The 27,980-nt window shown below is 42.0% G+C and overlaps 1 protein-coding gene across 12 annotated transcripts; it reads left to right on the top strand.

The window, feature by feature from the left end:
- The first annotated feature begins 1,013 nt into the window (after positions 1-1,013).
- On the top strand, positions 1,014-27,941 carry fgfr2 (fibroblast growth factor receptor 2). 12 transcript variants are annotated; one of them, XM_077729196.1, is made up of 18 exons: positions 1,014-1,542; positions 2,548-2,803; positions 7,688-7,945; positions 8,209-8,283; positions 11,058-11,227; positions 12,365-12,488; positions 15,379-15,569; positions 15,806-15,944; positions 17,827-18,026; positions 18,583-18,722; positions 19,798-19,919; positions 20,630-20,740; positions 21,186-21,376; positions 21,924-22,046; positions 22,885-22,955; positions 25,112-25,249; positions 25,543-25,648; positions 26,707-27,941. In XM_077729196.1, exons 2-18 carry the CDS (start codon positions 2,623-2,625, stop codon positions 26,869-26,871), a joined length of 2,505 nt encoding a protein of 834 aa, XP_077585322.1. In that variant the 5' UTR covers positions 1,014-1,542; positions 2,548-2,622; the 3' UTR covers positions 26,872-27,941. The 12 variants fall into 12 exon arrangements, with proteins under 12 accessions (XP_077585322.1, XP_077585323.1, XP_077585327.1 ...); XM_077729197.1 differs by having other exon boundaries at positions 17,827-18,020; XM_077729195.1 differs by lacking the exon at positions 15,806-15,944 and adding an exon at positions 16,564-16,708 and having other exon boundaries at positions 1,015-1,542; positions 17,827-18,020.
- The last annotated feature ends 39 nt before the right edge of the window (positions 27,942-27,980 follow it).

A 27,980-nucleotide genomic window follows, 5' to 3' on the forward strand; every position in this document is an offset into this window, starting at 1 on the left:
CGGTTATAATCTTGTATGCATTATGGCATGATTACATTTTAATGCGTCTTGCTTTGTTTGTGAGGCCATAAAAGCAACTTTTATTTCAAATGATGGCTATGCAGGGAGCAATTTCGTTTAGGCCCAAAACTTAGTCTGAACTTGTGTTGGGGTGCCGGAGCCTATCCCAGCTGACTTCGGGCCAGAGGCGGGGGAATTGCAAGGCATGAGGAGACGGGCAACCATTTAGTCTCCCACTCATACCTAGGGGCAATTTAGTGTCCAATCAGCCTACCATGCATGTTTTTTGAATGTGGGAGGAAACCGGAGTACCCGGACAAAACCCATGCAGGCCTGCGGAGTTCATGCAAACTCCACACAGGTGGACCAACCTGGATTTGAACCCAGAACCCCCAGAGCAAATATTAAAGTTTTCTTTCAATCATTTGAGCGTTATAGTAAATCATATAGTTTTAATTGTGTGTTTGACTCACAGTTTATTTTTTTGCCCTTTGTGTCTTACAGTTAACTCAAGAGTGGGCCAACTATTCCAAAAAGGGCTGCAGTGGGTGCAGGTTTTCATTCCAACTCATAAAGAGGACACCTTCTCATCAAGCTGGTGTCAATCAGTGGATTGCAATCAGGTGATTCTTGTTTTCTACAGAAATCTCATTGGTCAAATTGTCTGTGCTGGATCGGTTAGAATAAAAACCTGCAGCCACAGTGGCTCTCGAGGACAGGTTCCCCACCCCTGGTCTGACTTGTTTTCCAACCCTAGTCTAGTCTGAGTCAAATGGGGACTGTGGTATGACACACTTTGCACGCTAGAGGGCTCTCTAACTGCGGCTCGCGTTTAAAAGCAGTGGTTAGGTCTCTCACTTTGGAGCGAGTTGAATACGGTCACACACGCTTGGGTGCGCGCTTGCTTGCATGGGTGGAGGGAGGCGAGGCCCAAAAGCACTGCGGCCAGGAAGAAGCTCAAATTACAGCGAAAGGGGGGAGCGATCGAGGGAGGGAGGGAGGAGGAGGCCAATGTGTGGAGACGTAAGGAGGAGAAAAAGCGAGTAAACCTGACAAAGCGTCTGCGTAAAACACTGCGAGGAGCGTCAGCAAAGAGTAGAGAAGAGCGCACACGCTGATGGATTTTCACACATTTTGCATCGGACATCTGTGTGATCGTTCCTCTTAATTTCAAATCCACAAGACTTTCTTTTGACTTGTCAAGTGCACAGCTGGATTTTTCTTGCCCCTCTGGAAGAAGAAACTTGCTGGCGAGGACTAAAGTTTCGGGGTTTTTACTTCGCTGGGCTTTTTTTTTAAACTCAACGTTTACGGATAAAACGCGTAAAAAAGGGGGATTTCTTTGCATGGCAAACGAGTCAGGCTTGGAATATACGCTGTGATTTAATCGGAGTTTGGATGAGTTAACTCTAAAAAAGAAAGATTTTCTTTTCGGAGTGTTGAGGAGTTTGGGAGACATTCCTCCGTTTGGATCGAGCCCATGTTCTGTCCTCCTTTATTCCTGCATGCCAAAACACGACTACACGATTTTACTCCACTCTGGTAAGCCTTTTTTGTGTTTGTTTGTGATCCAAACCGGCAGGATAAACTTGTATGACGTGCATCGGTCTTAGTGCGTGTGTGTCATTTTCTGGTTTTCCACCTTTGACACTAATATACACACAGATGTGCATTTCTTATAAAGTTGCGTGTTGATCTCAATTTGAATAATGATAATAAGGATTTCTCCCCAAAAAAGAGAACCTTGTTTGTTTTTAGTGGACAAATGGCCGGCCACACAACACATTGCATCATCACTTTAGATCCCATTAATGTTTGGCCTGGTTATTTATCACTATGCTTAATTTTCTGCACGGTCTTTACTGTGGCAATTATCCCGTGACCGCAGTTGTTGTTTTAGAGCTCCGGTCCCGGGGCCCCTAAATCACTAAGAAGCTCCAAATGGCCCCCCATTGAGGAAAAGCCAACTGATTTGAATTTCAATGGGAATTTAACCCGCGCCTAGCAATTTCATTCAAAGTCTGCTTTAAATGAAGGCAGCACTCATTTTGGAGCTCAAGCAACTGGGTTTGACGTGGTTTTAAAGTGTCAAATGTAATGGAAAAAAATCATTTGTATATATTTGCGTATTTATAATGGGAATTATGGTATGTCCATTTACCCCCTCTTTCATTTTATGTCAATGTGACTGACAAAAAATTGGTACGGAAGAAAAATACAACTACAATGAAAGACTATAACACAAACTTTGGCTTTATGGAGCAATAAAGGCGTGATTGGTTTTAAATTCCTAAAAGTATTATAGTGAATTTGCACAATGGAGCGATGTAAATACACCAAGGTGTTCTGGTGCAAGCAACAGGTTGAGCGCATTCTTTGTATGCACAGCAATTATTAGTACACAGCCTAAAAAGTGTGATACAAACTGCATTTTGCATGGTAAAATTGTTGGTAAAAAGTGTTAGTTGTGTATTTAAAATAAAAGTAATATATTAAAACAAAAAAGTGCAATTTCTCCAAGTAACCATTGTGCTATTCTCTTTTCAGCCCAGGTGATCGGGTGAATTCCAGTGCTTGACAGCCCGACCTGGCAGCAGTTGATGGTTGGGCAGACCCCCGCAGATGGGATCAGTGTCCAGGGGGCGGCGGAGAAGGGGGGCATGGGGAGCATTGGCCCCCTCTAACGGGATGGCCTCGTGGGTCTGGCTGCTGGCTGCCGTCCTGCTTTCCCTGTTGACCGTGAGTGTGGCACGGCCCCCCATCACCACCACCAAGGAAGAGGAGGTCACTTTGGAACCCGAAGGTGAGTTGTCGTAACGGTAGAGTGTGGTTTGTGTGTTCCAAATGGATTTGTTTTTAGAGAGCAGGTGTATATATCAGGCTGGTTGGTGGTCCCAGGGAGGGTGGGACATTGTTTCTACTGGCAGGCTGGCAGTACTTTTGTGTCCTGCTTACTTGCCTGGAATTAAGTGAGATGGAAAAGTGGGGTTGAGGGTTGGAATGGTAGTGTATGCTTTTGTTGGAGTAGAAAAAAATGTGTATTGGATGATTGTATTTGGTTGAACTGTTTAAATGATACTGGTGACCTTTTTAACGCTAATATCAACTACTGTTTTTTTTTCCATCAACTGTGTGTACGTCCATGCTTGTATAAGTGTAGAAATCAGTTCTGGGTTTAGCAGAACAAACCTTTCAAATAACCCAACAGTTACAGATGGAAACCATGCGATCCAGCAATTGATAGTCATACAGTATAGCCTTGCTTCAATTATTTGACTTTGATGCTTGTCTTATTGTTCCATTGTTACTTTGAAGGCTTTTCGTGTCCATTCATGTTGTTTGTAAAGAAAGTGTTGACGTTCATATCTACTCTATAACATTCCAAAGCCCATTGTTGTGCTAAATATTTATCATGCAACTTGTTTGTTTAGCAAACAAATCACCCTTAAAGCCACACTTATAGAGTATTCATCCTACACCTTCTCTTGCCCTTTACTATTGACAAGAGGATGCCTTGCTTTTCTCTAGGGACACAATTTCTACAGATCAGGTGTGTTCTTAGACTTGTGCATATTTGGCTCATTCTCAGAATAACATAGCACAGCACAAAAATCATATGAATCCACTTCTAGAGGCTTTCAGTCATGCACAATTTATACTACCATATTGAAGCCACTGGCGTCTCCAGAAAGGCGTTAATGTTAGGGAGACACAGTGGCTGGTGGTCCCACCCTCTCTGTCCTAATAACACCCCCTTATGGAGATGTTTGGGATTCCCTCCAGCCCGCTCTGCCCTGCAGCAACGCTGTGAGTGCGCGTGGGAGTAAAATAACTTTAGATGCTTGAGATTGCATATCAGTGTAGTCTCACTAGAGCTCGTGTGGCCCTGCGAGTTTGTCTACCTGTAACAGTTATAGCCGAGCCGGTGTGCTAGTTAAGGCTCGACACAACAGAGCCTTTGTTGTCACTGAAGCCGCTGTGGTATCTGTGGGAGCGTGTTTACCTTGTCCAGGCGCACTCCGTTTGCACTCTGACAATGGCGGCAAACACAATCCATTACATTGGTTGACTCTAGTTCATTGGCCTTCTTCGCCTTTGCACATATAGAATAAAAGTGGCACACTGGAAGGCAGCCCATAAGCGAGTGCAGCTGACAAAAGTCAGTTCATGACTTGGCCCTTGTCCTATGCTCTCCCTGCCAAACTTTGTTCTTTAAAAAAACATTTTGCACTGCGTGTAGACCAACTCCAAATAGTTGAGTGGTTAGGTAATTAGAGACAGAAAAGTTGAGTCTCTAATGTGGAAACCGCCACCAGTAACATCGGGACGTTTTTCACGAAGGCGTCTTTGTCTCTTTTGTGTTGAATGCTGAACTTGCGTTCTTGGCACAGACTTGGGATCATTTTACTTTACACTCATTTTCAAAAAGGAACATGCCTGATTCCATAAGGAGTCATGGTCATGGCTGTCCAGTCTGTGAGAAGATATGTTGCTTGTTGGGTGTTTATTACCATTTTGTTACTCTGTGCAATCTCAATGGTAGTAGGGCAGCTGTAGAAGTATAAAAGTGTCAGATGGCTAGCTAATGACATAGAGAATGTGTGTGTTTGAGAGGGGGAGGGTCGTGTTGTTGACAATAGACCTGAACTCCAAACTAACACCTAATGTGTCATTGGTCCACAGCAGGAGGGAGAGATGATGATAGAGGAAAACAATAAGAAATCACTACTTTACAGCTGCGTAAATTACTATCTAATAGAGTTTGCTTTTAACACATACTTAACAATTTCCATGTGATTCATACCCTAAATTAGGATGTGTGATGATCAGCATGCTTAGCCTTCGAAATTTTCTTCAGATAAAATTAGGATGTAATTCAAACCTGAGTGTAATTCAAAATGAATTGATATTTCAATGGAAGTCGATGAGTTATAGGTTTGGACTTTTGATAAGGTTTCAATGCATGTGTTTATCTACCATTCAATTAACTGGTGACCAGTCCAGCATCTATCTGGTCTTGTGCATGATGTTATGAAAAACATAAAGATAAGGTGCATAGAAAATGAATGGAAAGGTAGATCTAATGTTACAACTATTCAGAGAAGTGAATATCACCCTGACCAATTATCTCTGAGCAGCTATGTAAGATAAAAATGAAAAACATTTTTAGGCCGGGCACATTAACCTAAAAAGAGATAAGAGAGAGAGTTAAAAGGGTCGGGAAAGGTTCAGGAAAAACCTTGATTGGGAGAAGAGGAGTGGGGTGGGTGAGGCAAAATGAAGGGGGCTGTTGCCATGGATGTTAGCTGGGGGCCAGTTCACGGAGCCGTTCCTTTGTCATAGCAAAGAAAGCAAAGGAGAGATTTGAATGTCAAAAGAGAAAAAAGAGAAGAAAAAAAAACAACGAGAGGAGAAAAAGGTCCGGGGATTTACCCTCGTGAGCAGGATGCAAAAGGATGAAGAGAGGAAAAAGAAGGGATAAGAGGAGTTGCACAGATAATTTGATTTGCTAATGTGTGTTGCTGTGGGTGCTGAGATGAAATGGCAGTCATTACATTTAGTCAATGAGAGTAGATATAGAAAGGAAGACTTTTAGCTGAATACGCTTTTCCGCACAAATAAAAGCACTACTACACTCTTTGGGTTAAGTTTTTTTTGCAATTTGACAGTTAACTACTTTTAATAGCAGCATTCTTTTAAATGAATCTTTATTTTGGCACGCATCCTTGTAGTGTTTGTGTATGTGTAATAGGAGGCGTCATTATTAACAACCCAAAATTGAAATATAGTTCATAGTTTATTGTAGTTGCTGATGTCATCTCAGTATGTTTCCGGTGTATTGACATACGACGAAGGTTCCCATGAACAGTCGGGTGTGCTGGAGGTGTCAACGGGGTCAGGTCAGCCGGGTCAGGGGTGACAGTGCGGAGGAGGGTGTCGGGGATGGGGGAAGAAGAGGGCAAAATGGAAAATGAGGTGAAAGAGAGAAATAGAGAGGCAGTGGGAGGTGGAGTTGATGGAGAGGGCCAGATGGACACAGCAGAGATAAAGCAAGTGATGAGGGCAGAACTAACACATCTATGCTTTCTTTAATTAAGCTTGCCATTTGGAAGCCCACTTCTCCCTGTTGTTTGTATTTATGTAACACAATCTGGGCCTCGGTAGTCCTTTATTTCAGATTTGTTTGTATTTGAGGGGAAAAAATCCCATTGGAAATCAGAGAAATAAAATCAATGCATCTATTCACAAGATAACTGTCATCAAAGTCACATATTAATACTGGCAGACAATATTAAGGTTGTAAAGAAAGCTAATATTGATAGGCAGTGATTCAGATTGTGTAGAAGCATCCGCTCACTTTTGTGCTTGTTATGATCATTGTACCACATGTTAACATCCAGGTGTTGTGTTACCATGCCAAGGAGGAGTGCCTTGGCAGTCTCAATATCTCCCTCAGAGCCAACAGGCTGGAAGCGTCACATCATAAAAGATCCCATTATATTCAGCCTAGACCCCTTGCTTATCAGACCACCCACAAAACATAGATTGATGAAGTAAGAATTGCTTATGTCCAACTCGTAGGCAAGCAGGAAAGAAAAAAAAAGACAATACAGGAACTGTACCTGTGTGTTTATACGCCCAGTGGGAACGTTTAGAGGCATGCACGCATGCCGTGGCTGCTGGCTCGCTGCAGAATTTCCTTTCCTGTTGAGGCTACAGTGTATACTTCACATTTAACACACACACACATGGCAGGACATCATGTGGGTGCAATGTGTTTGAAAAGATCTGCTTGTTGAGGCACAGGAAAGCTTAGGAGTGCCACAGACTTGGTAATTATACCAATCAACCTGTAACCAATGCTCAAAATATCCATTCATCATTATGCCACACCATTACTGCCATTTTCCACTTTCCCCCTCCCTGTGTGTAGCTTTAAAGACTTTATAACAATGCAGCTGGCTATATTTGAGAGTGTTGAATGTCCACTATTCTGTAGAAGTAGTTTCAACCTTAGAGTTATTGAAAGTTCACCTACTCCCAGGGTAGCTATCCTAGTATAATAAGGTCACGGTACACACACAAGCATTCACTGGCTGGTTTTTGATTTTCCCTTCTATTTGGAACAGAGCAGGGTCTTGATCCTCCTCCCCTGCCAGCTGATATTGTGCAGAAGTTGTAGATCTTCAATGGACAATTTATGGACTAGAATAAAAATGATGGAAGTGGAAAACGGGAGTGTCAGACCACTGCAAGCTAGAGAAAGAAACAAACAAAAAAGACAGAAAAAGTTCCCTTCTGCTTGTCAACTTCTACCATTGGCCTCTATGGCCCGCTGTCCTCTTGGCACAGACAGTTGAGATTTTGGGTTAGTTGTTGTTAACTCTACCTGCCGTGCCTTTAAATGCATGCTCTCCAACCAATAAACACAAGTCACACTGCACACTTATCTTTGTGACTATTTTCCAAGGGCTCTGTTTCAAATGACTCACTGGGATTTTGTTGGAATTTTACTCTGTCTGTATAATTTGATTCAAAGTGCATCCAGTTGGTGGTGTTTTGGTGTTTTTGTTTCTTACACTATGGCTTTTTTCTTCCTCTTTTCCACCTTCCTGTGCACCCCTTTCATCCACTTCATCTCCCCCTTCTTCCTCTGCCTCCTCCTCTTCCACCATTTGCTCTGCAGACGCATCGAATAAATACCAAATTTCTAAGCCCACGGTGTGCTCTGTGCACCCGGGGGAGGTGTTGAAGCTGAGCTGCCCGCTGCCGGCAAAGGGGACCATCACCTGGACCAAAGATGGCAGTTCACTGGGCATCAACAACCGCACTCTGATAGAGCAGGAGGTGCTGCAGATCCGTGATGCCACACCCAAGGATTCGGGGCTGTATGCCTGCACCAGTGTGGGCAAAGACACGGTCTGCTTCATAGTCAATGTAACAGGTGAGTCAGGGACCAGTCAGGATCAGGACAGGGCAGGATGAGGTTTAGCTTTTGGATGTGAATCCAACTAGTGGGGTCCTCTGGAAGTTTGAGTGGCACTGACAATAAGCATAGAGAAACATTTTGTGTTCTGAAGATAAAATTAGTAATCAGCTATCAAAAGTCATTTCGCCCCCAAGTCATGACTTAATACTTGGCACCTATGTACAGATGTGCCTCGCCTTAGAAAGTAGGGGGTTAGTAACCCTAGTTGATGTGTGCAGATGCCATCTCGTCGGGGGATGATGAAGACGATACAGATCGAACAGAAGATGCGGGGGCGGACGGAGAACAACTAAGTGAGTATGGGAGGAATTACCAACTAAAACATGACCCTACCTGAAACCAATAGAACCAGTCAATACTTTAGGGCACAGCAATGTTCATACCACCAAAAAACAGATTCGTCCACTCACATTCCGGTTTAGATCGTGCTTGGGAGTGTGTGTGCGAATTTTCTAGGCTCCAGAGAATACACAGATTCCTAAAATTCCTTCAGCTCGTGTCTTCCAGGTAGCCAAGCCTCATGGAGCCATCCTGCTAGCCATTTAGTCAGCTGGGCTCATCTATTACAAAAGACAAGCATCTGGACTCAGTTACCTACCTGACAGGCATACATGTTTGAGTGTGTCTGAACTATGTGTGCAAAGGGGTGGTTTTACCCAACTAATTCCAAGACTCGTGTCTTTGTGAAACGTATATTCACAGTAGTACACAACTCAAACACCAATCCTTGCTTGAAAACAAAAAATAAAATAGTTAAAAACCCAAGGACAGTCTTTCAAGTTACGCAGAGTTGCATTTTCTATATAACTACAATAAATTAAGGAAAACATAACAGGGAGGAGGATTGCTGCATGAAACTAGCTACTTATTTTGTGGAGCACTGGCCCCCAGCCCATGCCTGGAGCAAGGGAGGGGGAGGTTGTATATAGGCAAGGGTGGGAAAGAGCCAGCCTTTTCATATTCGCTGCTTTGAATAAACACAGAAAATATTGGGCATCAGGAGTGATTTACTTACACTGTTAGGAAGATTGAATGCCTCTGGTTGTTAGAAGGAATGGGCAGTGTGTGTGTGGTTGGCAGTGGTAGCCTAAAAGAGACACAGAAGTCTGTCCTTGTGCGGGAAGCTTTCTTTAAGTGAAGGCTGGGTAACGCTGATGTCATGATGAAGGCAAAGAGCCAAATTTTTGTCACAGTTGTTCTGGTTGACAGCTTTTCCCAGTATGGTTTAAATCACCAGTCACGGTTGACAGAGCTCCATTTCATAGAAACCTCGCAATGTAAGATTGTAAGAAAGAAATCTATCCAAGATGAAACAAAAGTCAACACTGCAGAAGAGTAAAATGGAAAACTTGTATTCATAATTTCAATTTAATATGACCTACGTTTTCACATGTTCAAAGATACAGCACATAATGTTTATTGAAAAAAGTGGAAAAAAATTGACACTGCAGCAGTGACTTGGATCGACGTCTTAATAGATATAGGATGTAACACTACTGGAATTCTAGTTTGGACCAAATGACTTATCTTTCAGGGTGACTATGTATGAGAAAAAAATATATCGTTTAGGAGGATAACCTCTGGTCACTGCAGGCCATCCTCAGATAAGATGCCATGACTGTCAATCCAGATGTGTTGTGCTTCAGAAGTGAAGGGCTTCATGTGGACCACAGCAGTTGGTCACTTCATCCGGAGAGAGGTTGGAGGGTCAACCTGCTTGAAAGCTTGCACCTCCAGATGAAGGGCATGGGAACAGCAATACTCACCTTTCATGACAAAGGCTCATCCTCCATCCTGGCTGCCACTTTGGGGTCAGAGGTTGACTTGGTGAGATGAGCTTGTAAGTGGACAGTCTTCGTCTAATCTGTCCGTGTGAATGCAGGCAAGGAGTGTGAGGGATAAAGATACCAAGGAAAAGGAACATAGATAGCGAGGGAGAAGGTCTATAACTGAAAGGACTAATTATAGTTTGAGAACTCAGTGTACAAATTCCTCCGAAATGAAAGTATGCCTTGTGGTATTGAGCAATAAAGCCAGAATATTGTCATTACTATACACATTTGAAGACAGTTGTGGTCTTATTAGTGGGAACTCCCTCTGTTGTTTGTCAGTTATACAAGAGAGGAAGTGATTGTGTGGAAGACCGTTTAGATCGCTGTTAAAACTTTTTCTTTCCCTCTGAGCTCCATCTGCTTCAGCAATCATGCTCCCAGGTGCAGAGAGAATGGGGCGGGAGGGCTGCTTGGAATTAAAGCTTGCTAGCTGCCTGCTAGGGAGAAATTTAGGGAAACTAGCACAAGGCAGTTTGGGAGGCAGGCGGTTTTTGTAGAGGGACTGGGTTTGGTGAACTAATGACATCTTTTTTTGGTAGCTTCAATTTTTCTATTCTGAAAGCATGTTAATAATAGTAATGGTTTTCCAAGGCTGATAAGCATCTGTGAGCCAGATGCATCTTGCCAAGGGACAACCGGAATAAGAGGGGAGTTTGGGGAATTTGAGGAAGTGGGGAAATAAAAGCTGCTAAGTTAAATGAAATGAAATTGATTGTAATGGTCCAGTTACCCTCTGGGCAAAAAACAAGTGCATCCCCATTAGAACTGAAGATTTTTCCACTCTTGGTACACACTTTTGTGTTTTTTCACATAAATTGACTTTTATTGTCCTGCGTGAGTGTGTCCCTTTGGGTTGGGGCATTTAGGCAACACGTGGATTGGTGTCGTTAAGGTTTTTGTTTGGGATTGTTGCTTTGTTTTTTTGGAGGATTGCCTGATTTTGGCTGTGCTGCATCTACAACAGTGGTTCTTAACTTGGGTTTGGTGAGTTGGTCTCAGGTATGATGGCATTTCTTGTCCAATTAGTGCTGTGACGAATTTATATATCTTAAATTTGAAAAAAAAATCATACTTTAAATTACACTAAAGTAGGATTCTGTGAATGCTCATATGGAACTGGTGGGTTTCGGTTGCTCCAACAAAGTTAAGAATCACTGACGGTTCTAACAGCAGTGAATTAAGACAAAAAAAGATGTTTCACCTAACTGAAAACAACAACCCTTTTGTCTTTGCAGGCGCCCCATACTGGACCTCGGCTGCAAAGATGGAGAAGAAGCTGCATGCAGTACCAGCTGCCAACACAGTCAAGTTCCGCTGTGCCGCGGGGGGCAATCCCCGGCCCAAGCTGCGCTGGCTTAAAAACAGCAGGCCATTCCATCAAGAGGACCGCATGGGTGGTTATAAGGTAGGACAAACAACAATAAATCATACAGTACTTCTGTTGGTATTTAATGTCAGACTTTCTAATATCTGGGCTAAAGTCATTGCAGCTATCCCGATAGAATACTTCAATTTGATTTGTTAATAATACTGAGTGTCCTTTCACCCCGTTTTCACGCTCCAATGAAGACGGAGGTAACGAGGGCATGGTTTCTGGTGCGAAATTGGAATTGCTCATCCTTGAGCATTTTCTCACCAGGATACTTTGCAGAGTCTCTCACTGTAACTCATTAGACCTCAGGCATGGGGCTTGTGGGTCAAATACCCCCACGGACAGTCAAGAAAAATAGTGACAGGATTGAATTGAAATGGGGCTGAGGTAACTCAATCAGGGAAAACATCCCTCTTACTTTGGTTTCTCGTTATTCTGTGGAATTTGCAAGATGATTAATGATTAAACTGGAGCAGGTTTCTGTTGAGATTGTGCATAATACAATTCGGTGTTATGTTTTGAACAGGATAAAATATATTAATCTCTATCTAATTCCACATAAAAAATAGAAAGTAGATGTTTTATTGTTGGTGAGAAACAATAGCCAATGCCTGACAGTTGCCCCACCAGCAGAGTTTAGGGTGGAGATGATGTTATTGTAGCTACTAAAATTGCATCCATTCTGCCTTTAGCAGGTTTGTTACAATACAAACAAAAACAGCCAGGCGAAAATGATACATTCAGCCTATCTGACACAACACCAGCAGCTCATTTCCTTTTTTCGTCAACAAATGTTAGACAAAAGCAGTATCTGAGCCCAACCCTGTAGCATAAGATCGCTTTTGTGGGAAAGGTTGGCTTGTCTTTCTCCAGTCCGTCTGAATATACATAGAAATTGTTAGTATTGTTGATTGTTCATGTGATCCCACACACACAAAGATAAGCCATGATGTACATTGAAATGATACAAATAATAGTCGGTATCTCACCCTAAATTCCAAAGTAATGGACACAATGTATTCTTCTAGTTTGCACAACAGCATTGAGAATATGTTGGCCATAATTTTTCATTTCAGTGACGCATGTTATCTGTAATAATCATGACTTTACTACTGACTATTAGATCCTTTTTCTTGTGTGAATGTCTAATTAATTTACTTGCTTTTAAAGGTACGAAGTCAGCACTGGACCCTCATTATGGAGAGTGTGGTTCCATCGGACAAAGGCAACTACACTTGTTTGGTGGAGAATGAGTTTGGATCCATTAGCCACACCTACACTTTGGATGTTGTCGGTAAGTTACGACACAATGCACAAATCTTAGTTTAGGCAAATTTTACTGCAGTGAATAATGGTGATGGGTAGGGGTCTTTTTCTTCATGAAGTCAATTAAAAGTAACAATTATGCAGTTTATTTTGTCGTATCCTAGTCCTTAAAACAAAGAGAATTAACCCGAAAGAGAGTTTTATATAGTTTCCATTAAAAGTTAATGCTATAAGTAAATGTATCAGATAGATTATAATTTAGTGTCACTTAATCAGAAGCACAAGGATTGCTTGGTCAGCACCACCGCACTCATCAAACTTGGTTAACGCTTTTTAATGACCTTTGGAATACACAACGCTATGTTTTTTTCTGCTGAGCTATCAGAATCAGCATTCAGCAGCAAAGCAGTGGGATAAGAATTCAGGATCAATGTAAGCATATATGTTAACGGTCTAGACTCTCCCTTATTTGGACTTGCTTGAATTGCTTACAAGTGGTAATCACATGGACTCACTTATCTGACCAAAAAGGTCAGAAATCCGCAATAGGACTGATGTTCAGCAGCAGATTTTTAAGGGTCCACTGGTCACTGCTGCGTGCAAATACACCAATGTTTCAAGTCATGTTTATGTCTGTGTTTTATCAAATGTCAATGGAATATCTCAGGGCCAAATGCAAATACTACATACACTCACAAATGTATATATATACTAAGCTCCTCTCCACTGTGCCGCGAAGTAAAGATCTGTTTTACACTGGACATTTCTGTTTTTGTTCAGTTTTATAGCCGAGCAGTAAAGCCTTTAAATGTCTGGCTCCACAGCCACTGCCCCCTGCAACCTCTTGCTTCATTTTACTCTTTTATAGTGTGCTGAACAAAGAGGGTTTGGAATCGAAAAGGGGGGGAACTAGAAAAGACTGCTGTTATCAGTGTTTTTTTTCCAGGATTAGTTGTTAAAACAAAGCAAAACCAGCGATTTCTGGCTCAAACTGGCCTTATGAAGTAAGCGCAGCGGTTGGAAAACCACAAGTGGACACGCGTGATGAGAGGTCACACATGGGGAGCCCAAACAGACGGCGGCACCCAGTGGCCCTTAGTTATTTGGAGCTTCTTTTTGGTATTCTGTTCTGTGCAGTTTTTCCCCCCATGGTAGCTCTAAGGCCTTAGTCTATGCAGAAAGTCTACTTAAACTACTACTCTGTCCAAATTTGCTCCCTTAATAATTAGAACTATTAAGAACTGAATAGAAGAGAGCAGAAGTTTCTCTTTAGATTGGAGTTCATGTCTGAGTTCACGTCCTCCCCTCCTTGACTATTGGTCTCCCGTGTGAGATGGGATGCCTCGCCAATGACTCCTGACAAGATTGTTCCAATATCGCGTACTTCCGAAGAACATTAAATGGTGACAGATTATACTGTTTTGCCAGTTACTTTTTATTGTCACTTGTAGTTTTACGTGAACATTGGGAGATCTAAGATTATAACATAGTTCCCCTTTCTGTGACTATAAAAAATATGCACATTTTGTGTTAGATATAAACCACTAGGAAAATACACAAAGGAGGTTATAGATGCAAGAGGGAAATCAGTCATCTGCAGATTTTCAAAAAAGATTGCAATACAATACTACATTAGCGGCATACTAAAAAAATACTATCGGAACAACAGTTCTCAATATATTTACTCCGTTTCGTTATTTCGGAAGTCAAGTTTTCGATGAACGTCCCCACACTCTGCCAATAGGACGCATGAATGAACCTAAATGAACATGCTCAACCAAAGTCAATTGAATGCTGCACTGCCCTTACCTTTAGGCATTGTTTGAAAAGGCAACGCAGTGCCTCAGGCTGAGTGATGTCATTCCCCGTGAATGTGTGTGTGTGTGTGTCTCATGGCGGCGGGTGGTTGCTGTCAGTGTGGGGGTTGGTGAGGCTCGTCAGTCCGCTTGTGGCGGCCCGGTGCGGTTTGAAAGGGAGCATTGTTCAACAGGTCTCGCTCTGTTTGGATTTGCAGTCCAAATGTTTGCCTGTAGAAGAATGCAGATAGCACGACATGTGGGGGTACTGTGAAAAAGATGTTTCACTTTCCAGGATACATGCAAGCATAAATCTCCAACTCCTATAGAATATAATACCAAATTTTATAGTGGTCTTATCCCTGCTTGAATTAAGAATATATGGCCATGTCTTTGTATTATCTTTGTATTGTGTGAGGACTCCAAAATATCCTGCGATAAGTGGAGACCAGTCATGTTTCTGCCTGTCCAAGTTTGCCGGGAAATCTTTGTAAGCTCAACTCAGAAAGTCCCAGAGATACTGTAATCGTTAAAATGAAATTGATGTTCAAAAGATGTTTACCATGTGGTCTCGAGACATTTGACTTTATGATAGGCATTCACATCAAGTTCAACTGTCCTACTGGCTTGTGTATTCGCTGCAGGCTGTGTAGGTGGGAACACTGACTACATGCGTGTATTTATTGTGACACCATGCCGTACTAGTGCGACACAGTCTAACCAACCCATTAATTATTGAACTAGAATGGTCATGAAAGACAGTTTTATGTTGGGTCTCATGCACTTAGTTCTTCTTTTATTTGTTTATCATGGGAAAACCAACACATTTGGGGATCATTTGGTGATTTAGGGCTTGATAAATAAACTTGACTTGACCTTTGGTTGCATGCGTGATTTTACATCAACCATAAATGAACTGATTTACTGTGGTTGCTCAGATAAAATGGTTCTATAGAGCCACTATTACAACATAGTGTAGATCTCAAACAGGTTGATCTGGGTTTTTTTTTTTAATTCATCAGGGTTAATTAATAAAAATGTCTAGACACTGCGCCAATGCATATATTTCATTTTGATCTGTTCCGAGTGTGGAAAGTGAAAAGAACCTTTTTTTCTGTACAGAACGGTCCCCTCACCGACCCATTCTACAAGCAGGCTTGCCCGCCAACACATCCGTCTACGTCGGGGAAGACGCCCGCTTCGTCTGCAAAGTATACAGTGACGCCCAACCTCATATCCAGTGGCTAAAGCACATAACCGAAAATGGCAGTCGCTTTGGTCCCGATGGGCATCCTTATGTCAAAGTGCTAAAGGTACATCACCTCTCATATTTTCCGAATAGGATTCCAACTATTCTCCCTTTCTTTCTAGTGTTTCCCCAGTGGTTGCAGCTCCATATTTTAATCAATATTTTCTCTACACTTCCATAGAGGGAGAGACCTTTCTGTGTCTTTTCTTTTATCCGTTTCAGACAAGCGGTTTTCATCGTTTTTGCGCATCTGCATGTTTCCCATTTTGATTTTGTCCTGTCATAATATGTGGATTCCAGCGTTCAGGCATTAACAGCTCCGACGTGGAGGTGCTCACCCTCACCAACGTGACACAGGATGATGCTGGGGAGTATATCTGTAAAGTCTCCAATTATATAGGGGAAGCTAACCAGTCGGGCTGGCTGACTGTCATGCCAGGTAACCCCAAGACTTGAGCAACCTTCCCTCCTTTCCCGGTGTGGTTTCCTGGGCTTCAACCCTGACCCGCTGTTTGTGGCGGTCCTAGTGGTGGTTTCTTGGTGGTCCCGGTTCCTCACAAACTTCCCGCCCTTAATGGTTCACCTTTGTGTTTCAGCTGCTGAATGTCTCAGCATTGGAAGCATTGAGCGGAGCTGTCTACCTAAACACTAAAATTGTCACAGCACATATATTTGTCACCTGTATGCCCTTATGCTGTGTCAATATAGTGGATGTAGCTGTTCTCTCGATGCTCTCTGTCTTTGTGTGTTGTTTAATGTCAACTCTGGAGTGGTTTCTAGTTTGTCTCTTTGTATGTATATGTAATGTCTTTGGGCTCTTTATTGGGATTTTGTTTTTTTCCACAACATCTTGGCGTTAGATGGGATTTTAACATTGAACATCACACTCTTACTATATCTTCTTTGGTGTTTTGGGTCTCATTTTTTTTTCTTCTCTTCTCTGTCTTCCCCCATCTTTCCTATATAACCTTGCTTCCAAATCCCCACCCCATGCCCCCTACTCTTATCATCTGCCCTCTCCTTCTTCTTTTCCACCTCCTCCTTCTTCCTCTCTCCAGACCGCGGGTGTAAACACCACAGATAAGGAGATAGAAGTTCTCTACTTGCCCAATGTAACATTTGAACATGCTGGGGAGTATACGTGCTTGGCGGGTAATTCTATTGGGATCTCCTATCACACTGCTTGGTTGACGGTGCTTCCAGGTAAATACACTGTTTGACTGTCCTCTCCATTTCTTCCTTAATCGCAGTCCACTATATTTGGATTGTGTGTGGTTTTATTAGTTTCGAGAAGGCAAGTCCTCCCACTGGAGCGCAAGGCACACTCAAGCTCAAATTTTCGATTACTTAGAGGAACTTACATGGTGTGAACTGAGATACCGTCATGCAAGAGCAACAAGGGGCATATATTTTTTAAGATGATCTGGACCGCAATGCTATTAAAAGCCCAAAGCAGATAAAGGAGGTCATTTGCAGACAAATTATTATAACTCGGGGACGGAAGTGGAGCTCCCAGTGCAGCTTGAGTGTCTCCAGACTCTAAAGGGAGGGGAAGATTTGTCTCTCACCTTCTACTCTGTCACATTTCTCATGTGGCATTTCAGTGCCAAGGATTTTAGACAACCTTTTGTCTCTACACATCTTTTTTTTTGGTTCATTTTCTCACATTTCCGGGCTCTGATAATTGTCATTATCAGTCTTTATTTCTTCTTGGAATAAAGTGGTAAAGATAAAGCTCAATTCATGCATGTAATTGGGCTTTACTTTCTCAATTATCAGAGCCCAAACTAAGCTTTTAACAATTTTATAGGTTTGCTTTCGATAATCTCGCACTTTTGTCATACTATTTTTGTACACTACTAAATGATAGGTCTGTAATTATAAGTACTAGAGGAAAAAACAAGTACTTTTTTATCGGTTTATCCTAGAATCGACGCTTCTTATTTAGATTTAGATGAAAACCTCATTGGCTGCATGTCATGATAATAATTTAATGAATGCCATATTTAGGCTTACTCAACTTTATTTTACAAAAAAAAGCGTATACGTATACTTCAATCACTATGGAGCAGTTCATCATTGAAGCACAAATACATCAAGGAATCCATACCTTGCACTCATTTGTGTGTGAAATCAAGTAAGGCATGTGTTGTCTTTTTCTTGGTGTGCTCACATTAGCTAGTCTCTCACGTGGTGCACTCGGCGTGCTGTAGAGGTCATTTAGTTCAGGGTTTAAAGTTACACCAGTCAGTGTGTCAACTTTGTCTATTTGTATCTTTCCTTTAATCAAACATCTCATAGTTCTTTCTTTATTTGACCAGCGGCAGAGAAAAATGTGGATCCCATTTCTCCCGATTATGTGGAGATCGCCATATACTGCGCGGGGGTCTTCCTCATCGCCTGCATGGTCGGCATCGTGGTGGTTTGCCGAATGAGGAACACGGCCAAGAAACCGGACTTTAGTGGCCAACCTGCAGTTCACAAACTGAGCAAACAGATCCCTCTGCGCCGCCAGGTAACAGAAAGTAGATAAAGAGTTCTAAGACATCTAACACCTCTAGAGGAAACAAAACATGACACAAACATGAGGGTTTTTTTTTTTTAAAGATGCATGGTTTTAAGATTTCAATACACATTAAAATAGTACATATTTAAAATGGTATATATTTTAAAACCATGGACCGCTACTGTAATATGGAGAGCAAGTCAACTCCTTGCAATTGTATGTTTGAGCTTTTCCCTTCAAGTGGAATAAAAACATGCATAAAATCTCAGACGCACGCTGCAAAGAGACTGAATCGTGTTTCGAGATAAGGTGAGGTTGGAAGAAAAAACACACACACACACACACACACACTCACAATGTTGCTTATCGCACATTCTTGGTGTTCATTTCACTGAAATCAACACTGATTCCTATCTGAATAGAAAACAGGAAATTCTGAAATCAGATTGATTAATTTGTTAAATGACTTCAGTCATGTGTGAAGGAACTGCACTAGTGATGTCTTGGAGCTTAGTCAGACGTGTTGCCTTGATAGTGGTGATCAGCCATTTTTTTTGGGTGGTACCTGTAGGTGTCGGCTGATTCCAGTTCATCAATGAATTCCAACACGCCACTTGTACGCATCACCACGCGGCGGAGTTCCGCTCATGATGACCCAATTCCTGAATATGAACTTCCCGAGGATCCACGTTGGGAGTTTTCCAGGGACAGGTGAGCAGACAGTTCATCTTTATCATAATCTTTCCAATAACAATGCTAGGCATGATGATAATTAATTATTGCCCTTCAATGGTTTAAATGAGATTTTATGGAAATTCATTCACTCTAGCTAATTTCATTTCTACATTGTATTAACGACCACATACCTGTAAACAAACAAGAAGGGGCTATTTATCATGACACATACTATTTATTTTCCGTTATATTTTAAGCAAATGAACAAAGAAAGCCTTTTTCGTCAGTCTGAATTAATGTCAGTGTATTTCTGATATACTGTGCTTGTCACCCAATAGTAGAGGATTCATGTCAGAATTCTGAGGAATGCAAACACTTGTGGCCCGTGCGTAGGGGGGAAAAAAATAACATCAATTATGTGTAGCCGTATGGGCTAGAATGGTGGCCATTGAGTGTGGCGAGTGTGTGGAGACAGATAGGGGATTGTGTTACTGTGGAAGGGTGCTGGCCTCAGGTCCTGGGAACTTGTTTCGGCCTGGAGTGAAAGTTTTCCTAACTGAGTTGGTTAAATTTAGAGGTGAGACTAACACTTGTCAATCAGAAAAAATAAGGGAAAAACAAAACAACACAAACAATCAAACACTACTAAAACACAACTAAAAGTAGATGCCCGATGGAGTCATTGAAAGTCTCTGTCAGCACCTCAAAAGCTGCCGTGTGTGCTATACTCCGCCGTGCTATCGTTTACATTTACAATATGGCATACCAAAAAGTTAATTACATTTCCATGTGGAGCTGTAGTTAGTCCCGCCAGTGTGGCAGCACTTTGGCAGCCGTCCACTCGTCACAAGTTAATGTGTCTGGGCTGTGTAATGGAACAACTAAGTGTATATTAGCACGTGCCAAAGCTTGGTAAACAGTTTAGAAGTTAAAGCCTTCAATGTTTTTGATTAGATTTTAACTTACTGGTCCAGTTTGCAGTCAAATCACTGTTTGATAGAAACTAGAACTGATGCAAAATGTAAAAAAGAAACAATGATGCTTTGAGAAAATGAGCATGATTGGGAATAAAAAGGCTTGATTTTCTGACGATTTTGTTTGGCGTCTGCAGGTTGACCCTGGGCAAACCACTCGGTGAAGGCTGCTTCGGCCAAGTTGTCATGGCAGAAGCTCTTGGCGTCGATAAAGACAAACCCAAAGAGGCTGTGACTGTTGCTGTCAAGATGCTGAAAGGTAAGTTGGTAACCCCCATAAAATTCTACAAGGATGCCACTGTGTGCCACTTTGTGGGCAATGAAGTACATTCTACATGTGATGTGATATATATAGTCCAGCGTTAGTTTATTACTAGACAAAGTTGAGCCTGGGGGAGTCATTATTATTTCTTATTGGTGGTTGGTGAATGACGCCTATGGGGACGGTAAGTCGGCTAGGTAAGACTTTAGGAGTGGTCACATAGTTGACCCCAAAGCAGCAGCTGGTTGGAGCTCATTCAGCACCCGCACAAAGACGCGAGTCAAACTGTTGGTATTAATGAAAGTAAGACTTGAGTGAGGAGGAGGGGGGGTTAGGTAGGATCAGGTATAGCAGCAGAAAAACTTTACAAATGGTCCCGTCAGTGAAGGAATTTGGGCAATGTGACCGACTACAGCAATGATAAAAGTGAGCTTGTGTACCAGAATTAATCTTTAAGTCATTCTGTTGCCCTCCCCTCAGCACTGAAAGGGTGCCGCTGCCGTCAGCGCGAGGATTTCCCCTCGGTGCTGTAACTTTATTCGTCCACATTGTCCGTCAGCTGCATTTAATCAAAACGTGCTACAAAACAAGGTGCTGTCTGACTGGTTGACATAGAGCTCTGAGTCAAGGCTTAGACGGATGGTCGGATGTGAGCTTGTTTCTTTTCCCTGAGCAATGTTGGATCATTCTTCTTCTTCTGCTCTCAGATGACGCCACCGAAAAAGACCTGTCTGACCTGGTGTCAGAAATGGAAATGATGAAAATGATCGGCAAACATAAAAACATCATTAATCTGTTGGGGGCCTGCACACAAGATGGTAAGCAAAATGTTTCTATTTGAACTTATTAGTTGCTTTTGATGGTGCTTTTGACTGGGAGGCCTGGTAGTGATTGGTCGCATGAATTAAATCTGTCTGACTTGCATTCCACAATTAACATTTTTTCAAAGCTGACTCAGTTGTATGTGAAAATAAATTACGTATTTATTTATTCAACACCTGCAGAATGAATGCAATCCATATCTATGTGATCTATATGTCATTCGATACATTTTCATTCCTATCAGGTTAATGTAAAATGATGACCTGAATTGATTTGATTCGGTAAGCGCATGACAATGTAGAAGCCAGCTTTAATAAAAAATAACTTGATTGAAAAATCTTTTTTTTTTCATGGATTGGCTCAGACTGCGAGTTGTAATCATAAAATATGGTAGTTATATGCTAAATTCTTCAAGTAATGGCAATCTTTCTTCCGATACAGGGCCTCTGTATGTGATCGTGGAGTATGCCTCCAAAGGTAATCTAAGGGAGTACCTCCGAGCCCGTCGGCCACCTGGGATGGAGTACTCCTACGACATTGCCCGCGTGTCTGACGAACAGCTCACGTTCAAAGATCTGGTCTCATGCACTTATCAAGTGGCACGGGGCATGGAGTACCTTGCATCCCAAAAGGTAAAATGTTTTTCCACCATCTCTGAACAAACGCTATTGTGTTAGATGAAGGAAGGTTTGATTATGGCCGCAACTTGTGAGTCTCTGTGGGAGTTTTATCTAAAAAAAAAAAAAAAACATTGATGTCACCCCCCCATCCAACCCCTTCTTTGTGTCTTATCCCATGACAAAGGCCCCTCTGTGTGGAGGAATTGTATTTTTTTTTCATTTTTTTTCACAATAGTAGTGGAGCAATGTTGTCCAAAGACAGCCTCACGCTCCCGCTCACTGTCGGAATGTGACACTCTCGCTCACACACGCACATTCATGCACATGCGTGATCTACTGAACTGAGCGTGGCTAAAGAGGAATCTGACATTTCTGGACACGTTTACAAAACTTTGTCATATGAGGTTATAAGAGGTAGCGCTACCTGTGTCCAAGAGATCAAAGTTGATTTATTTATAGAGTGACGTAAATGTCTATAATTCTTCTCATGCCCTCATTTTTTCCTCTTTGTGACCCCCCCTTTCCTCTCCCCTTGTATTTCTCACTTTCTCCAACCTAGTGTATACACAGAGACCTGGCAGCCAGGAATGTCCTGGTCACAGAAAGCAACGTCATGAAGATCGCAGACTTCGGTTTGGCCCGCGACGTCCATAACATCGACTACTATAAAAAGACGACCAATGTGAGTCATCGACCTGCGTGGCATCGTGCACTATTAGGCAAGGGGGAGGTGTCTTGAGGAGCAACAAACTGATTTATTTAGCCACCCTTCAAATTCACTCTCTTCCCTCATCTTTGCTTTTCACTCTTTTCTTGGATCTGTGTTTTGGCAGAAGCTTCAGGTTCCCAGGCAGCTTGTGAATGTTGGGATTCTGTAGACTGCCTTGTTTATCCCGCTCCCTTTTAGTTTCATAGGCACTTATACAATTAGCCAGAAAGAGAGACACAGTGAGAGGGGGGGAGCAGTTTAAACATAATTGACAACTGCATAGCGGCGCAGTGGTGTCTTTCTTTCCCACCGCAGAGCAGCCCATCCGCACGCCCTCATTCCGTATGCATGGATGCCTTTTCATCCCATGCGCAATCATGTTGAGAACAAGCTGTCAACAAAAACAATAAGCAGTGAGGTTGAGAGTAATGATCATTAATACAATGAGAGCACACAAACTTACTGGATTGTGATGATAAAATTGTACCACATTTTCCAGGCTATATGTTGCCTCACCCAAAAAAATAGGCATTGAAAAAAAATGTGCACGTTCACTTCACTTAAATAAACATCTAGGCAAAGCCACCAAATGCATATTGATCATATTGATCGTTCCAGTCAGTGCTTTAATAGCATAAAGAGATACATACTACACTATGCATTAACCCTAACCCTGACCTCTATTTCTTTAACCATACAAATGTTCCTTTGGGAATTACTTATCCTCCAGCCACTCTCGAAATTACAATCTCCAGAAATGACAGTCAATTGATCATTCAGTTGGACTTATTTTTTCTTTTCTTGTCCACAGGGTCGCCTCCCTGTGAAGTGGATGGCTCCCGAAGCGCTTTTTGACCGGGTCTACACGCACCAGAGTGATGTGTAAGTAATTCTTAACCTTAAAATATGCCACGCCCTTTGACAATAGGGCTTGTCAAACCATGTTTAGTTCTCACTTTTCATGAAGACAATATCAAGAAGCAAGGGGGAGAGATGGAAACTAGTCTGAGGTGTTTGGTGGGTGGAGCCCTTGCTGCCTATAGGGGGGCCAATGCTGGCCAGTTTGCGGCAAAAGTGAGGATTTCACGCTAGACTTGGAGCCAATGCTGTGTTACTAATCTGAGCAGCTTCAAAGGGCCCTGGAAGGAGCCCAGAAACCACCAGTACCTACTCTCCCACTGATTCTCATTTTAGACCCCACGCCCCCTTTTTTGGGCCCCCGCACTAGTCCAAACCCGACAAAACTGCAGATCTGCATGGCAGTCGTCTTCCTGCTCGAGCCCCTCTGCCTTTACCTCCCTTTGAACACCAGGCTTGTCATTTCGAAGATGCTCAAAATAATCCCTAAAACCTTCTTTCACCCCCCCCCCCCCCCCCCCACTCCTCTTATTTTCATTCATCTGGTATGTGAATTGCTGACCCGTCGGTCTTTTTTTTTTAAGTTCCAAGACCACTCGTTCTAAAAGGAGAACAAAGGCAGTGCATTACTTTCATTTTGGTGTTTGAGTCATATGCAACCTGACAGCGTCGTTTGAAGTTTTTGCTCCAGACGCAGGCGGCAGAGGGTGTATATGGCAATTAGGTAAATGCCTCGCAAGATGGCCGTAAGAAAAGGATTTTGCATCCACATGCACCAGGAGCAATCTCAATATGGAGCTTTTCCAATTCAGTTTCGTTGTGAGATGGCGTCTCTCCATTTTACATCTCCGTGCGCGTGCATGCCCTTGAAAGTAATATCGGCATGTACACATGATGCCATCCATTCATGTTCTGCAGGGGAGCACCAATCAATCATAACTGGAAGCTGCATGTGTGTGCTCGCAAACCTCTTAGTTGGCTCACCGCTAATATCATTTCGTCACTCACTTTCAGTGATTGTTTTCTCCATCACAGAACATGTGAAAGCAAAAGCAAGGCAGCAGTATGAAAAGTGTGTGTGGAGGTTAACTCAAAACAGGCACAGGCATAAGTTTATGACACATGACATGAGGTTAAATGAATAACAATGGAAGTGGTCCCTATTCAAAGTAGACTGGTGCAACTCAATGCTATAAAGATCAGTTCTTGCAGAGGTTGGAGATTGAATAAGATGGAACAAAAAATATACAGGTCTAAAATTTCCTCTCTGGAGAAATGGAACCTGTATATAAGGTGAGGGATAAGGTCACATCTGTGTGTTTGCTTGTTTGGAGAGTCAAGGATGGCCGCACAAATACATGGGGAAATAGGGTGACGCATTGCTGAGAAGCATTTACAAAGTAGCTTGGAAAGGAGAGATGAGTATGTCAACAAGAGGAGACACCAGCATGAGGCTGGTACTGCTTGTGTAAACAGATGGAAGGAACTGATTATTTACTAGTCATACTCCTCACCTGTTGCTTTCTTGATGATAGCTTTGAAAGCCACTGTTTGTAACAAAGATTTTAAAGGCTGACATTGTAAGGATTCAGTTTCAACAATATTCGACAATCGGATGGATCGCTGACTTGTCTATTTTTACAACACGGAAGACATGCAAAGTTAATCAATAAGTCAATTGCTCTTTCCTCATTTCTCTGCCATTTGGGTGGTCTAGTTTGTTTTGGTGTGGCGTAACTAGACAAAGGTGGTCTGTGTATTTTTCACAGAGTGCACAAAAGCCATTGTTGAGATGAGGGCACTGGGAGTGGGTTTGTATCACAAGATGAAAGACGCCATTGACACCAGCAACATGCATGCACGGCCCAATGTAAATAAGACACTGGGTGAAGTCTGGCAATCAGCCCAATGACCTTTGGATCCCGACAGAATATAAAGTTATTCCTCTTTTAGGTCCTGATAGAAGAATGTGCTGAAATGTGTGTCCTTTCGAAGAAAATTAGTGTTGGCTGAGTATGTCTATTGTGAAGGAATTAAAAGGTGGTTGGCAACATTGAGGTCAGGACTACCCACCCAAGTTGAAAGCATAGTATTAATTAAGAGCCATTTGTCCAAAACGTGATGTGAATCGGTGCTACCTTTTTCTTTTTGATCAAGCCTTTGGTGTTCTTCCTTAACAGGTGGTCATTTGGGGTCCTGATGTGGGAGATCTTCACCCTCGGGGGCTCCCCGTACCCCGGCATTCCTGTGGAAGAACTCTTCAAGCTGCTTAAAGAGGGCCATCGCATGGACAAGCCTGGCAACTGCACCAACGAGCTGTAAGAGTTGCCATTTTTTGCACGTAAAAATAGAAATAGAAATGGTCCTACATCAGATCCATGACGTAGAGCTCATCCGTCTCCTTGATTCAATCTGTTAGTGTCTTTTGTCACAAAGCCAACACTGGCTGCTATCAGTGTCTGTCTTTCAATGAAAGGACAATGGCACAGCTTTGTAGGAGTATCTGACTGGATATTGGTAGAGCGATAGCAAAAACCCAGGCAGGATGCAGAAAATGATATCTTGTTTACTCCTTTGTTAAATCAACCAACTGTGACATTGTATTTCTCAGCTATATGATGATGAAAGACTGCTGGCACGCCATATCATCCCATAGACCAACCTTCAAGCAGCTCGTCGAGGATCTGGATCGCATTCTTACACTTAGCACCAATGAGGTTAGTGCAGTATTTGGTTATTGGTTTTCCCCAAAGAATTCCGGGTGGTTTCAAAGCATAATCTTCTCATGTTATGGTTTCCTTTCCAAATGGAAGTCGACCTTTTGAGAAAATAAAATGAAAATATGGGATACATTGTTACGCAGTTCAACACGACTTTTGATCCAAGACAAAGAATACTATCGCCAGTGCAAGCAGGGTTCAGCAGAATGTTGCTGAAAACTTTCAGAGCAAAATTGTTACACCCACCAACTCGCGCACACAAAAAAGCCTCCAAATTATTTGATCCAAGGCCACCAAGGCTCCATAAATATGACGAATTATTACGAGCATGCTCCCTATTGCGAAGTCCATTCCCTTTTGTGTCTTTTGTGGTATCTGTTTGCTGAGAGGGGGGAGATGGAAAGCTGTCAAAACTAAACTCTCGCTCTGGAACGTCATAAGTTGACGCCAAAAAGCCCAACTTTCATTTTGAACTTTTGAAATATAATAAACCCCCCGCACTCCCCACCCTCTCTTCTGTCTGCCCTAAACCATTGGCAGATGTGGAGGTCTTTAGGAATGTGAGCCCTTTCATTTTGAGCTAAGAAAATGGAATCCAGTTCTCTTTTCTAGAAAACACCAGTAAGTAGTCTCCTTCAAAAGTGGAACTACAAAAAAACAACCAAGATCGCCCCCTAAAAAAAACCACAAGACACTTTATTTGACGGCTTTTCAGCTGATTAAATCTTTTTTAATCTTTTTTTAATTCAAATGAATGAATTTGTTAACATATGTACACATAACAGTATAATTTATACATTACGTGCACAAAATAAGTACAAGACTTATGTGAAAATCTGTTTTACGAAGTTAGTAAAGTAGTAGTAGTTCAACAGTTTACAAGAATCTGCTTCTAATTGATAACCTATGCCCACACAGTCATTCAGATATTTTTTTCATAATGCATTGGTGTTTTTTCCTTATTAAAAATGTAACAAAACACTAACTTAAACGCATGTGAACATAATGTCCCCAAGCATAAGTGATTTCACCAAACCCACTGTCTGTGTATTCAGGAGTATCTGGACCTGTGCTCCCCCACCGAGCAGTATTCACCAATCTTCCCCGACACTCGCAGCTCTTGTTCTTCCGGCGACGATTCGGTGTTCTCGCACGAGCCCTTACCAGATGAGCCGTGCCTCCCCAAGTATCAGCACATCAATGGCAATGTCGAAACATGAGCTCCCACCTGCACTCTTTACCGAAACTCCCAAAAGATCACTCGGCAAAGACACCTTGCCCTGAAATCACCCCCATTTTTGCTGGTTCCTTTTTCCACTTTGTGGCTTCCAGCCCATTTATGGACCCCTTTGGGACCCACGCTGGCAGCAGCGTTGTTGCACTGCCTTTTGCATGCACTACATCCTACGTGCCCTCAAGTCTTACAAAGAGCACACGTCAAGCTTTGACAGAAGGGACAAACTGTCATTCTCCAGGGTCCCTATTTCTTATATTTCATTTTAACAGAGACTTTATGTATATATATTCACATATATATAAAATCACTTTGTACACTCAGAGGTTTTGGAATGTAAAAATGTTTGGAGACCTCATTGAAGTGGCTGGCATTCCAAGATTTTTGAATTACTCCTGAAAGGAATGTATGGACCAAAACAAATGGAAAGAAGAGGACTAAAAAATAGGAAAAGGACTAAAGAGACAAAGCTTTGACTAACAAAACCGTGGAAGAGGAGAGTGTACGTAGAAAGTGCTTTCCTGTTTATTTTGTAATATTGACGCTTTTTCTTTTTTTTTCACTTTCTCCGCTTATTCTCGAAAGAAAAAAAATGCACAGTATAATGTGTAGTTCTGGGTATATTTTGTAAATATCTTCAAATATGTATAAAAATATATTATATATTTACAACGAATTATTTTTTGTATGGACTCAGAAATAAAAAAAAAGGTACTTAGCCCACCGTACATCACTCCCCTCTACCCAACTTGGAGTAATAGGCAGGTTTGCACACAGTTTACACTCATAACACACACACACACACACACACACACACACATACACACATTTGCGTACTTAAAAGCCTGTCTCACACTCAGTAACACGGTTAAAAAAATTTGGCTTTCAGGGACTGAGGTAGTAGCATGTTAATTTATTGACTTGTGATGTTTATATGAATTAGTAAATCTGGAAAAAAAGAACAAAATCAATATGATGTTATTAATAATGAACATAATGTCTAAATAATCCTTGAAATGTATGGTAATTTAAAAATGATCTCTGCAGTAATGGGGGGGGAAAAGTGGCTTATTATTAGAAGGTTTTGATAGAACC

Source organism: Stigmatopora nigra, chromosome 12 (genome assembly GCF_051989575.1).
Source record: "Stigmatopora nigra isolate UIUO_SnigA chromosome 12, RoL_Snig_1.1, whole genome shotgun sequence".
NCBI classification, from domain to species: Eukaryota; Metazoa; Chordata; class Actinopteri; order Syngnathiformes; family Syngnathidae; genus Stigmatopora; species Stigmatopora nigra.

Bases quoted from the DNA above. Each gene is read 5' to 3' on its own strand.
- fgfr2 (XM_077729194.1), top strand. From the start codon at position 2,623: ATGGGATCAGTGTCCAGGGGGCGGCGGAGAAGGGGGGCATGGGGAGCA. The intron at 7,946-8,208 runs GTGAGTCAGGGA...TGATGTGTGCAG, and splicing joins CTTCATAGTCAATGTAACAG to ATGCCATCTCGTCGGGGGAT. The intron at 25,649-26,706 runs GTTAGTGCAGTA...CTGTGTATTCAG, and splicing joins TTACACTTAGCACCAATGAG to GAGTATCTGGACCTGTGCTC.